Here is a 13,861-nt window from a genome sequence, read left to right on the forward strand (position 1 = left end):
GAAGTGGGTGAAAGAAACGTTTATGAGAAAGATTCTCGAAAGGATAGCAGCCATTAATCAGTTCTCTCTTAAGGGCTTTGTAGGGGGGCAGATATTTGTGCAGGTTTTCCAATCCCTCAGCAGAATCTGGAAGAAACTGTACACAGAATTTAACATTCCTTACAGCTGGCAAGCAGCCTTAGTGGTCCTGGGGAATGGGGAGGAAACAGCAAGGCTATGCACTGTGAGAAAGGGCATCATCTCGTCTGAGCAAGTCACACTGGTTGGAATGGGGCAAATGGGTTCTCCCTGGAGGCTGAGGTGACAGGACCTGAGGAGTGGGTTTTGGGGTGCAGGAGTAAGAAGGGGCGAGATGCGCTCTGTTGCAGCTCAGCTTCTGGCTGGGATCCTGGCTTGCTACATTTTATCATCAGATCAAAAGGAGAAAAACCAGGGTAACCCATGTGCTTCCCCTCTCACGTGTGTACACGTGTACTCAATACTTGTGCGTTAGCTCTCCCTCCTGCTTGGAACTGCACTATTTGAGAGAAGAGCTAGCCCTTGTTATCCTATAGCTGCATTATCCTGTGAGCACCTATCTCTGGGGTAGAACTTGGCAGTTCTTCAACATTACAGAAGAGTTTTGGACAGAAAGGGAAGAATACCACCCGAAATAAAACTACGGGAGGGAATTTACAGAAGCAGAAAGGTATAGTCTAGGGTTATGAATATGCCCAAAACATCAGGGCTAACAGTGACCAGAAGTGGTCAGAACCTTGGTCTAACATCCTCTCTGCCAGTTCAGCACCACAAATGCCATGCTGGGGTATTGGATTGTCAACAGCCCAAAGGAAAGTGTGTCACTTGCTGAATGACCAGGGCCGCTTTAGTTTTCCCTAGGAGCCTCTCATCCCAATATTGACCAGAGTGGACTCTCCTGAGCATGGGGGATATGACAAAATCACAGGCCAAGGCAGCATGGCTGGATCCGTTGAAAGATTTAGCAAATATTTTGGCAATAGGACACAGACAAGGCAGTTCAGTGGCCTAAGCCCTCAGTATATTTAGATTGGAAGTGCTTCAGGGCAGAGGCTGTCTCTCACTGTGTGTTTATATTGAGCCTAGAACAATGAGGCTCCGATCTCTACATGTTACTGTAATACAAATACATTAATACTTTTACAAACAATATTCAAATAAAGCTTCCTGGACCATGTTTCTGGGTTGAGTCAGTGTGGAAGTTATTTTCCCCTCCCCTTCTTAATCGTTTCTGATCAAGCTCACATTTAAAACACGAATAGGAATCTATTTCATGCTATATATTTTTTTGAGCATCTAAAGAATTTCCACATTTAGTCTGAATCAAGTACACAACTGAGACGGCAGATCAAATCTGGGTAGGAAACACGTAATGATTCCAACTGGAATTTGGCCAGGACAAAAGCACTAATTGATACTTAGCACTTATCATTTTAATCGGCGAGTACATTATAAATATTAACTAACTAATCACTAGGGCCAACTCCATGATCTTGCAAAAAAGTGCTGTGGGATCATAGAATCATAGAATATCAGGGTTGGAAGGGACCCCAGAAGGTCATCTAGTCCAACCCCCTGCTCAAAGCAGGACCAATTCCCAGTTAAATCATCCCAGCCAGGGCTTTGTCAAGCCTGACCTTAAAAACCTCTAAGGAAGGAGATTCTACCACCTCCCTAGGTAACGCATTCCAGTGTTTCACCACCCTCTTAGTGAAAAAGTTTTTCCTAATATCCAATCTAAACCTCCCCCACTGCAACTTGAGACCATTACTCCTCGTTCTGTCATCTGCTACCATTGAGAACAGTCTAGAGCCATCCTCTTTGGAACCCCCTTTCAGGTAGTTGAAAGCAGCTATCAAATCCCCCCTCATTCTTCTCTTCTGCAGGCTAAACAATCCCAGCTCCCTCAGCCTCTCCTCATAACTCATGTGTTCCAGTCCCCTAATCATTTTTGTTGCCCTTCGCTGGACTCTCTCCAATTTATCCACATCCTTCTTGAAGTGTGGGGCTCAAAACTGGACACAGTACTCCAGATGAGGCCTCACCAATGTCAAATAGAGGGGAACGATCACGTCCCTCGATCTGCTCGCTATGCCCCTACTTATACATCCCAAAATGCCATTGGCCTTCTTGGCAACAAGGGCACACTGCTGACTCATATCCAGCTTCTCGTCCACTGTCACCCCTAGGTCCTTTTCCGCAGAACTGCTGCCTAGCCATTCGGTCCCTAGTCTGTAGCTGTGCATTGGGTTCTTCCGTCCTAAGTGCAGGACCCTGCACTTATCCTTATTGAACCTCATCAGATTCCTTTTGGCCCAATCTTCCAATTGGTCTAGGTCCTTCTGTATCCTATCCCTGCCCTCCAGCGTATCTACCACTCCTCCCAGTTTAGTATCATCCGTAAATTTGCTGAGAGTGCAATCCACACCATCCTCCAGATCATTTATGAAGATATTGAATAAAACCGGCCCCAGGTCCGACCCTTGGGGCACTCCACTTGATAACGGCTGCCAACTAGACATGGAGCCATTGATCACTACCCGTTGAGCCCGACAATCTAGCCAGCTTTCTACCCACCTTATAGTGCATTCATCCAGCCCATACTTCCTTAACTTGCTGACAAGAATACTATGGGAGACCGTGTCAAAAGCTTTGCTAAAGTCAAGAAACAATACATCCACTGCTTTCCCTTCATCCACAGAACCAGTAATCTCATCGTAAAAGGTGATTAGATTAGTCAGGCATGACCTTCCCTTGGTGAATCCATGCTGGCTGTTCCTGATCACTTTCCTCTCATGCAAGTGCTTCAGGATTGATTCTTTGAGGACCTGCTCCATGATTTTTCCAGGGACTGAGGTGAGGCTGACTGGCCTGTAGTTCCCAGGATCTTCCTTCTTCCCTTTTTTAAAGATTGGCACTACATTAGCCTTTTTCCAGTCATCCGGGACTTCCCCGGTTCGCCACGAGTTTTCAAAGATAATGGCCAGTGGCTCTGCAATCACAGCCGCCAATTCCTTCAGCACTCTCGGATGCAACTCGTCCGGCCCCATGGACTTGTGCACTTCCAGCTTTTCTAAATAGTCCCTAACCGCCTCTATCTCCACAGAGGGCTGGCCATCTCTTCCGCATTTTGTGATGCCCAGCGCAGCAGTCTGGGAGCTGACCTTGTTAGTGAAAACAGAGGCAAAAAAAGCATTGAGTACATTAGCTTTTTCCACATCCTCTGTCACTAGGTTGCCTCCCTCATTCAGTAAGGGGCCCACACATTCCTTGGCTTTCTTCTTGTTGCCAACATACCTGAAGAAACCCTTCTTGTTACTCTTGACATCTCTGGCTAGCTGCAGCTCCAGGTGCGATTTGGCCCTCCTGATAACATTCCTACATGCCCGAGCAATATTTTTATACTCTTCCCTGGTCATATGTCCAACCTTCCACTTCTTGTAAGCTTCTTTTTTATGTTTAAGATCCGCTAGGCTTTCACCATTAAGCCAAGCTGGTCGCCTGCCATATTTACTATTCTTTCGACTCATCGGGATGGTTTGTCCCTGTAACCTCAACAGGGATTCCTTGAAATACAGCCAGCTCTCCTGGACTCCTTTCCCCTTCAAGTTAGTCCCCCAGGGGATCCTGGCCATCCGTTCCCTGAGGGAGTCGAAGTCTGCTTTCCTGAAGTCCAGGGTCCGTATCCTGCTGCTTACCTTTCTTCCCTGCGTCAGGATCCTGAACTCAACCAACTCATGGTCACTGCCTCCCAGATTCCCATCCACTTTTGCTTCCCCCACTAATTCTACCCGGTTTGTGAGCAGCAGGTCAAGAAAAGCGCCCCCCCTAGTTGGCTCCTCTAGCACTTGCGCCAGGAAATTGTCCCCTACGCTTTCCAAAAACTTCCTGGATTGTCTATGCACCGCTGTATTGCTCTCCCAGCAGATATCAGGAAAATTAAAGTCACCCATGAGAATCAGGGCATGCGATCTAGTAGCTTCCGTGAGCTGCCGGAAGAAAGCCTCATCCACCTCATCCCCCTGGTCCGGTGGTCTATAGCAGACTCCCACCACTACATCACTCTTGTTGCACACACTTCTAAACTTAATCCAGAGACACTCAGGTTTAACGATCAGGCAGGATCAGGGCCTTGGGTTTAACATCTTCTCCAAAAAGTGCCCCTCAGCCAAAGCCCTAGCATGACATTGAACAACAAAGAAGAATGTCATCTTTCAAGTTCCCAACATCATTTCCGTAGGCTAGCGCATGGGTCTAGAACCTGAAGGGGACTATGAACGAAAAAGTGAGACCCATTTGCCTAAATTCATTGTTCAAGCTGAGTGATGTGCAAAGAGTAAACAAGTGAGTTTTAAAAAATGTTCACTTAATAATCTAAGGCCTGGATCATGCAGACTCTTATGGCCACACACAGCTTTACTCAGTTGAATAGTTTTATTGGAGTCAATGGGATTACGCACCTGAATCAAGTTACTCAGGTGTGTGTAGATGTCTGCAGGGAAAGGCCCTAAGATATTAGCAACATGTAAGCAACAACAAAAAAAAGTTACTATACATTTACCACCTGATAGTCTCCCTTTTAAAAACATCTTCCCTCCATTTACCAAAACTATGCAAAGACCTACAAATTGAGAGACTCCAGGTGCAGACACATTTGTAACAATTTATTGAATGAGGCAATAATAGACAGAATGGGAAAACAACAGGTATTCCATGCTCTGCTACTTGACTGTTTGGTTTTCTTTCCTTTTTCTGGGGAGAATGTCTTAGACTGTAAGAACGTTATTTCATCGCCAAAGAAACACTGACTTTAAAGCCACTGGACATCTTCACAACGACAATAAAAAATAATAATAGTTAAAAAAAATAAATCGGAAAAGCAGGGCTGTTTCTACGGAAATGTTTCCCTCCCCTCCTTAAAGTACAGAAAAACATATACAAAGAACATTTGATATTTTCATATAAAACAAGTAAATACAAGAATCTGAAAACTTTCTCGAAGGTGGAGCAAGACGTGGAGAATTTTGTTAAATGGCCACTTAAAATAAAAAAAATTAAATACCATGCACAATTGCACACACCGAAGGCGGGTGTGGCTAAAAGGAGGGAGGAGCTTGCCTGGGGGAGGGGCAGTGTTTGTTGGTTTTGGGAAGCAAAGGTTTGGCCCATTGGAAAGTCAAAGTAAAATCAGCCACTGAAAACACACCAGGCGTTTTTCTGTCTAGAGGTTTTCACATGAAGTAGATTAAAAAACTAGCAGCAGCAAAGCCGTGCTGGAGATGCACATACAGCAGAAACAGGTGCATGACCTGGGGAACGCGAACTGGGTCAGGGGGCTATGGGAGGAGTCGGTTTGACCCTCATATTTATTGAACAAGGAAATACTGTGGGGATTGGATATTCCAGGATGGGTAGAGGCTGTGATAGGGGACGTCTGTTTCATACAGTCCTATCACAGCTCTGATAATACCAGTGACAGACATAGCTCAGGTGAACTCAATGTACCTCTCAGCAACGGGGCTGAATAAGATTCAGGTATAAAACGAGTCCTGGGGAGATGCAGGGGAAGGAAGAATTTGCCCTAGTCAGTAACTCCTCACTTTCTTAACAGCCTTCCCCTTCCTCAGCACCCCAGCCAAAGCCCCCCAAGAGAGTCGCCACTGCAGTCTAAATTTACAAACATGAAAGAATAAAGAGAAAGGTCTAAAATGTCAGCTCCATTTCCATAGCAGAGAAGATAAGGGCAGGTCTTGAGCGTGGATTACAGGAGAGCAAGGCAGGGGCATGGGTGGAACTCTCCATGGAAACTTCAACTTAAGAACTTCAACGGCAGAGTTTTCCTCTCTTACGGGGACTGCGGGGTAATCAATTGCTGTCCTCTGAGGAGCTTTATCCCTTCAAAAAGCTACTGCTGCCCCTACACAATCATGCCTGCGCCTTCCCCGAGGAGAGACTTTTTCCAAACGCGCTCTCTCGCTCTCTTTTGAAACCTAATTCTCAAAGCGACGGGGCAGAGGGGCTGACCCCGGGAGCCACCACAGAACTCGCTGCCGGTTTAGCGGGCAGCAGCGCTGTTGGAACGGTCTCCAGTCAAGGGCACAGCCGCTTCCTACAGGGGGTGGCAATCTTCCCATCTTGCCCTGATTCTAAGGAGAGAGATTTCATGCGGGGGTTTGGGGGTGTGTGTGTGTTTTGATTTAAATCTCCTCAGAATGAAAGTCCATTACCAATTGGCTTTCCACTCCCGCAAGATCAGCGCGGCACTATAAAAATGCACTTAACACATCCTCTGCTATTTTGTTTTTCCTTTTAAAAAAAGGTTAACGAAACCTTTGCTTCCAAAGCGGAGAGACTCAATACCACCTGATTGCATCTCTGAAGAGGCGTAAAAAAATTATTCACGTAAGAGACGAGGAAAAACATCATCATGATCCTGCCGGGGCAGCGGCATCACTGTTCCAAGGTCACAACCTCCACTGCCTGACCATCCATGGTGACGGCACTGTCTGCTATCCTCGTAGTAACGGGAGCCATGGCGACCTGAACGGGACCATTCCCCTGGGCAAGGCTGGTTACCACCGTCTGGTACATGCTGACGGGGATCTGGACGAGCCCTGCGGAGACAAAAGTAGGCGATGGGATTTGCAGATAGTTCAGTCATTTCAACTGGACAAATCAAAGGACTCAAGCATGTTTTGATACATCTTTTATCATGCGTGTGTTGCTATTATTTACATAGCTCCAAATCAGAATCATACAGTTTAAGGCCAGAAGGGACCAGATCATTTAGTGAGATCTCTTGGCTATCACAGGCCACCAGCACCACTCAGCACCCAGACACTAACCCCAAAATTAGATCAAAGTATTACAGCCCACAGGAGACTGTGTGCCACAGGCAGAGAACAGGAAGGACCGAGGTGCACCAGTGCCCACGGCCCCTGCAATGGCAGAAATACCCTGATGATCCTGGCATGTGACCCACACTCCAAGCCACAGAAGAAGGTAAAACTCACACCTGGTCACTGCCAATCTGACCTGGGGGGAAATTCCTTCCTGACCCCCACATATGGTGATCAGTGAGACCCTGGGTACATGAGCAAGAACCAGGTGGCTAAGAATGTGAGAGAGAGACTGCTTGGTGCCGTCTCAGAGCATTGACCCTCCCTGTGCAGTGTCCCATCTCCAGCCATGCACACCCCTGGTGCTTCAGAGGAAGGAGACAAAAAGACAAAACAAAAAAACCCACCCAACCACAGAATACATGCGGGGAGGAGAGGAAAGATATCCCTTCCTCACCCGCACAGGTGACCAGATGAGCTCTAGGAACATAAAAGACATGCACTGAAAGGGACCTCACGGGCTGCTGAGCCCTGCCCCCAACCATCATAAGCTATCCTGTCATTCAATCCCACTCATAAATTTGTCCAGCTCTCTCTCAAAACGAATTGTTTCTCCCACAATTGCTATTGGGAGGTTGTTCTAAAACCTCATTCCTCTGCTGATTAGAAACCTTCTTCTAATTTCTGGCCTGAGTCTGTTCATGGCCAATTTATGCCCATTTGTTTTGGTGCCAACCACTGTCCTTTAGCTTAACTAGTGGTTCACCCTCCCTGGTGTTTAACCCCTAACAAATTTGGAGCAAGTATTCAGATCCGCTCTCAGCCCTCATTTTGCTAGGCTAAATAAGCCATGCTCTTCCAGTTTCTTCTCTTAAGATAGGCCCTTCCTTCTCCTGATCATGTTAGTAGCTCTTCTCTGTGCCGGTTCCAGTTTGAATTCATCTTTCTTGAATATGGGGTACAGAACTGTACACATATTCCAGAGGAGGTATTCCAATGGATACATGGTGGCATACACGGGGAGAAGGTGTGGCCATGAAACAAAGGCTCTAAGGGCCCACAGTGCTACACTGCAAGAAAGGTGAGTGATTGGAGTTGGAATGCATTGAAGAACAGGCTGGTTTCAAGGCGCACGGGAGCTCTGGGTATACTGACTGGGAGGCTGGTTCACATATCAGTATGCAAAGGCATAAAAGCAAGAGTAAGTGATGGGGACCTAGGAACTGGTCAGGATCAGGGACTGGCCAGAGCAAGAGTGGAAGGGACATATTAGAGAAGGGAAAGTGGAAGTGGGGGCCCTGGAGGGGAAGAGGGGAAGGCTAGTATAGGATTCAGGAAGGGATGGGGAGACCCGTTTAGAGCAGCTGGAAAGTGACTTTGGCAGTAACCAAACACCTTGTCATTGTTAAACCCAAACCAATTTTAAACAGTGCAATTTATTTCCCAGTTGAGGCTGTGTGTTAACTGTCTGCATTTCGCTCAGCTGAGAAAATGAGACCGGGCTGGTCAGTTTCTCCCCTGAGCCTCTCACTTTAGTACAAGGATTCCAGACTGCTTGTAAATTCTCCAGCCCCACCCAGCCACGAGAGCAAAGCTGTTTTCATTCAGATGTTAAGGAATATGTTCATGGGGAAAAAAAAAAAAATCTGTTATCTGTGTTGTGTCCCAAGCTGCCTCATGGATCAGACTGGACAAGGTTCCTAGTACTGAATTTGGACTTAACGTGAGCGAAGGCGAGAAGAGAGAGGAACAGTCTGGATTAAAGCTGGACAAGGTCACAGAAATCAGCCAGTAACTCAGTTTGTGGACACATCTTTGGGCCCGTGCAGCATGAATTCAGCTCTCTTATCCATATGCATTATGATACAGTCTTCAATTACATAATCATGTACTATTTTTTCCACGGGACTCCTGCTTCCGTCAGTGAATGGATAGTTATTCAACATCCCTTTTATCTTCCACATTCAGTGTGTTGCCTGAGGTTTTGTTTAAGGCACGCCATTCAAACCCTGCTCTGAATACAAAATTATTCATCTTCTCATGGCGTTTCTACGGCACTTTCACCATGATGGCTGAGTGCTTCTCACACATTAATGAGGTACGTGTGGTAAGGTGGTGGTATCCCCATTTCACAGATGTGAAACTGAATGATTAAGGCCAAAATTATCAAAGGTCGCCCCTATTTTGGGTCTCTGACTTTAGACGTCTCGGGCCTGATTTTTCAGAATAATTAGCAATTTTATATTTCTATCTTAAAAGCACAGCTCGCTTCAATCAACTTCAATAGCAGGTGTGCGTACACAGCATCCCTCTAAATCTGGCTCCCAAGGTCTCACATCGGGCACTCAGAAAACGAGGCACATGCAATTAGTGGCTGCTTTATGACAAGTTCTGTTTAAGTGATTTGCCCAGGAACTGTGCAGCAGAGGCCCAGAGAGAGTCCAGTTCTCTAGGGGCAACCATCAACTGCCTTCACCATGAGATCATCCTCTCTCTTCCTGCAGTCCCCTGCTTCATTCACTACACACCTTCCAACTTCCACAAAGAGAAAGGCAGGAGTCTTACAGACAACAGCCTGATTCACTATACAATCATCATTCGTTCCCAGAGCACCAGTCAGCCTGCCCCTTTATCCCTAGAACTGCCACCAGCCTCTCTGAAATAAACCTAATTTCTTCCTATCAGCTTTTCTTCTTTTAGCTATCGACTCCTGCTCTCATAATCATTTACACTGCTACGGTTTAAGGTCCAATTATGTGTCTGTAAAGCTTCACGCTCACTTCTGGTGCTATCGGAATAATCCTGTGATGTGGTATGACAAATTCAGGTTAGTTTACTGCTTGGACAATAAGAAAATGTATTAAGGCCCCAGAGGTTTCTGTACAGTTTGGGCAATTAAGTGATGTACAATAATTGCAACAAAGGTGCAGCCTCTTGCCTTCCAGTAACACTGTGGTACATGCACTTGGATGCAGGGAAAGCTGTAGCAATTTTGGCTAGACTACGGAATCCTAGAAATTAGCAAAGGAAATGACTTATTAGATCATCTAGTCGATGCCCCTGGCTAGTGCAGAATTGTCCCTTACCCAGACCAAGTTCAAATCATTCTGGATAGCTGGATCTTTGATCCAGGTTTTCCAGACAGAGGAGTCTACTGTCAAACCACTATCCTGTTTGGGCAATTTGACTCAGATTTCACTAGCCGAGGTCAGGACCCCTATCCCCAGAGGACACTATTTAATGACAGGAGGCAGCAGAATGTGTTTCCGTGTCCTTGGGTCACTTTTTGTGCAGACAGAAAAGCTTGTGTCTTAATCATGCTGGCCAGGAGGGTGCCCCAGAGTTTGAGAGGGCACAGAGTTCAGTAATACTTTGCACTGTGCTAGCCCCTTTCATCTGCAGATCTCAACACATACTGCAAACAATTAAGACTCACAAACCCCCTAGGAAGTAGGTATTCATCTGCCCACTTTACAGATAGTACCAAGATCCAGAGGGGTTAAGTACCTGCCCCAAGGTCACACAGCAAGTCACTGGCAGGATCTGGAATAGAGAGAAGAGACCTGCTTCCCAGGGCCCTACTGTAACCAACAGCACCACCCCCCGTAAAAAAAAAAAAGAAAAAAAAGTTTTAGATGGACTAGTCAAGAAAACCTTGCAGACTTCAGTTTGTAGAGGAGGCAGGCAGCAACCCGGAAGCTTGGCCTTAGGCCAGCATGGAACCCGAGCACCTACCAGACACACAAGAAGCTGGCAGATCTCCACTCCAGGCAGCTAGACTTACTGGTCCTAAAAGTTCTCATTGTGCCACACTGGCCGAATGGGTCTCCTGGCCTACTTAGGAGTGACATTCCAAAGACTCCGCACAATGCAAGGGACTGACTCTCTCTTATTGGCCAGGGAACACGCAAGGTTACAAAGCTTGACCCCCCTGCGATGTACAAAGGGGAGCATCGGCGCACACTAGGATCCAGCCGTTGCCGGCCAGAGAAAGGGTCTTTACTGAGAGGTGGAGACTGAATGGGCTCAGTCTCTCTGGGAAGGATGGATTCCTGGTATCAGAGGTGTAGTCAAGCCCAGCCCCGCCTCCGACACAGCAATACCTTAGAGCAGGGAATTATCCATGAGAGAGAGGCGCCCTTCTATGTGGGATTAAACTAAATCGCCACAGCCTCTGAGGTAGAAGCCTTTTTGACAGTAGTGGCAGTAAACCAAGGAAGGAGACAGGCGATGGCTGTAAAGTCTGCTGTGCATTAAAGCAGAGATGATCACCCTTGGGAGAGATACGATTAAATGGCAGATACACCGTAATCAGGTCTAGGATTGTCCCTGCACTGCATCTGCTAAAACCTGGACCCTGATTAGCCCTAATCTAGCTGGCACATGTTAATCTAAAGCATGGGTTTGGGATCCTTTCAATTGTATTAAATAGGCAATCCCTTACACAAAACTTTTGGGGCTATGCAAATACAAGTATCTGCAAAGAGGGAACAATTCCTTGAAGGAGATATGGCTATTACTGAGAGAGACAGCAGGCAGAAATCATCATACTGCTTCTTGCCAACAGATGAGCGGGATACGGCAGAGTTCCATGGCGCAATGCCACACTTCAGCTGCGCACACAGTTCAGATCTGCTCCTGCCAGGTGAAGGCCCATAAACAAACATTATTAATAATGCAACCAACCCGCACAGACAACAGAAGGTTTTCAAAGCAACGGAGTGCAGAGATGGAGCAGGGACATACATTCACTCCTCTTTGTGAAGGGATTTTCTTCCTGAAACCATACCTCACCCACCACTACTCACTAACAACATGGCCTCCAGCCATTCTGCTTCCCTCCTTCAAATCCTCATTCAAGACCCACTTCTGTCATGTTACCTATGTTATTTGTGTTGGGATAGGGCCCGAAGGCCCCAGTCTTGATCAGGATCCCATCTTGCTGGGGACTAAACATAATGAGTGTGTTCCTGCCCCAACAAACTTAAGTCTAAATGACAAGCAGATGCAACACACGGGTAACAAACGAACAGGAAGAAGAGGAATGGTTATAAGATCCACGTACGCAGGCCAGCTGTGTGCACAGCTAGACGGCTTAGAGACAAACTTTTAAAAATAAATGATAAAATCTAAACCAATAAATCAAATCTGAATCAGCTGTCCCCGCAACTTGCCACTTGCGGCTACCTGTGCCTATCACTGTGAAAGTGGGTCTTGAAGGACAGGAGAGTGGCTTTATGGAATAGTTCAGAGGGGACTTTCTAAGGGGCAGGCTGGAAACAAGCCCAAAGGAGCCTGTGGGAAATGCAGAAAAAGGCCAGCGTCACTGGCAGGGGAATGGGGTTCTGCGACAGGACACTAGAGTAGATAAGCAGGAAGGAACAGAGCTGTGTAGGGCCCTACAAGTAGGAACAAGAGCCTTGAATCTGATGTAGTGAAGGAACAGGAGCTGGTTAGAGGGATACAAAGGAGGGCTAGATACGGACAATGCCAGGCCAGACAAATCATCTTAGTAACTCTATTTTGTATGGACTAAAGGAGAAGGAAGTTGCAATATTCAAAGATGATGCTCAGGCTACAGGCCTGAGTGACAGGGAGGATGGTTGTGTTCTCAGCCATTACCTCCAGCGGGAAGGTGCTGGGTGGGCTGGGTGATGAGGAAGTCACCTTTGGCTATGTTGAGTTTAAGTGAAATCAATGAAATCAGCCCATTGCTAATGGGGAGACTGAAGGCCATAGGGGAGCTGCTGTATTTATTTTTACACAAGTGGACTGCTTTACCCCTTTCTCTGTTGCTGGTCTCTGATTATGAGCTCTCTTGGGCAAGGATGGAGGCTTATTCCCCAGAGGTCTCAGTAGGGAATGTTCCATCGTGATCAGAGTAGAAGACAAGCTGGCACTAAAGACAGAACAGGGCCACACACCTGTAAAGAGCGATCAGCTGTTGTGACCTGCACAGGACGTGCCACGTTTGTCTTTCTCCCAGAGGACAGAAGCGACTTCGTCTGTACACAGTGAAAGCTGGCCTCCATATTTGAAGAGAGGGTTAAAAGGACTAGAGACCCAAGTATCAACCCTGCGCTGCATCAGAGAAAAGGAAGATGTTCTGGGCAGAAGTCAGCGTTTGGCACTGCAGGCACAGCATGCTGAAGTATCAGAGAGGGCAGTAGAGAACGGGGAAGAAAATTGGCAGCATGTGACCTCCCAAAGAAGAAAGAGGAGAACCCAGGTACCCCCGATGCAGATAGAGGTAAGAAACTATTTTCAGGCTCTCTACACAGGTACTACGGTGGAGAATGGTTTGGAAGAGTCATCTGAGGGAAGGGATCAGAAGGAGACTCCATCAACCGGAAGGTATTGGATGCATTGTCCTAGGGATGGGGGTTCCACGACCACCACTCCCAAGAGGAGGAGACGGCTGGTGGTGGTCGGGACTCCCTCCTAAGGAGGATGGAGTCATGCATCTGCCGTCCAGACTGGGAAACTCGAGAAGTGTGCTGCTTGCTTGGAGCTAGAATTCAGGATGTGATGGAGTGTCTGCCGAGACTGATCAAGCTCTCAGACCGCTACCCCTTCCTACTTCTCCACGTGGGCACCAATAATGCTACCAAGAACGATCAGCAGGTCACTTGAGCAGGTCACTGCAGACTACGTGGCTCTGGGAAGAAGGATAAAGGACTTTGAGGGGCAAGTCGTGTTCTCATCCATCCTTCCTGTTGAAGGAAAAGGCCCAGGTAGGGACCATCAAATAGGGAGGCAAATGCGTGGTTACACAGGTGCTGTCGGAGAGAGGGCTTTGGATTCTTTGATCATGGGATGCTGTTCCAGGAAGAAGGATTGCTAGGAAGAGATGGGATCCACGTAATGGAGAGAGGGAAGAGCATCTTCGCAGGCAGGCTTGCTAACCTAGTGAGGAGAGCTTTAAACTAGGTTCGCCCGTGGGTGGTCATATAAGCCCAGAGGTAAGTGGGATACCGGTAGGAAACACAAGGAGGAGTGTGCAA

General features: G+C 47.1%; 1 protein-coding gene across 7 annotated transcripts in view; it reads right to left on the reverse strand.

Moving 5' to 3' along the window:
- Positions 1 to 4,661: 4,661 nt before the first annotated feature.
- NRF1 (nuclear respiratory factor 1) overlaps positions 4,662 to 13,861 on the reverse strand; it is a 105,702-nt gene continuing 96,502 nt past the window's right edge. For 6 of the 7 annotated variants that reach the window (XM_073328932.1, XM_073328931.1, XM_073328927.1 and 3 more), the window contains one exon: positions 4,662 to 6,632. In XM_073328932.1, coding sequence (XP_073185033.1) covers positions 6,469 to 6,632 — 164 coding nt within the window. In that variant the 3' untranslated portion in view covers positions 4,662 to 6,468. The remainder of the gene's footprint in view (positions 6,633 to 13,861) is intronic. The other variant, XM_073328933.1, reaches the window with a different exon arrangement.

Source organism: Lepidochelys kempii, chromosome 1 (assembly GCF_965140265.1).
Source record: "Lepidochelys kempii isolate rLepKem1 chromosome 1, rLepKem1.hap2, whole genome shotgun sequence".
NCBI classification, from domain to species: domain Eukaryota; kingdom Metazoa; phylum Chordata; order Testudines; family Cheloniidae; genus Lepidochelys; species Lepidochelys kempii.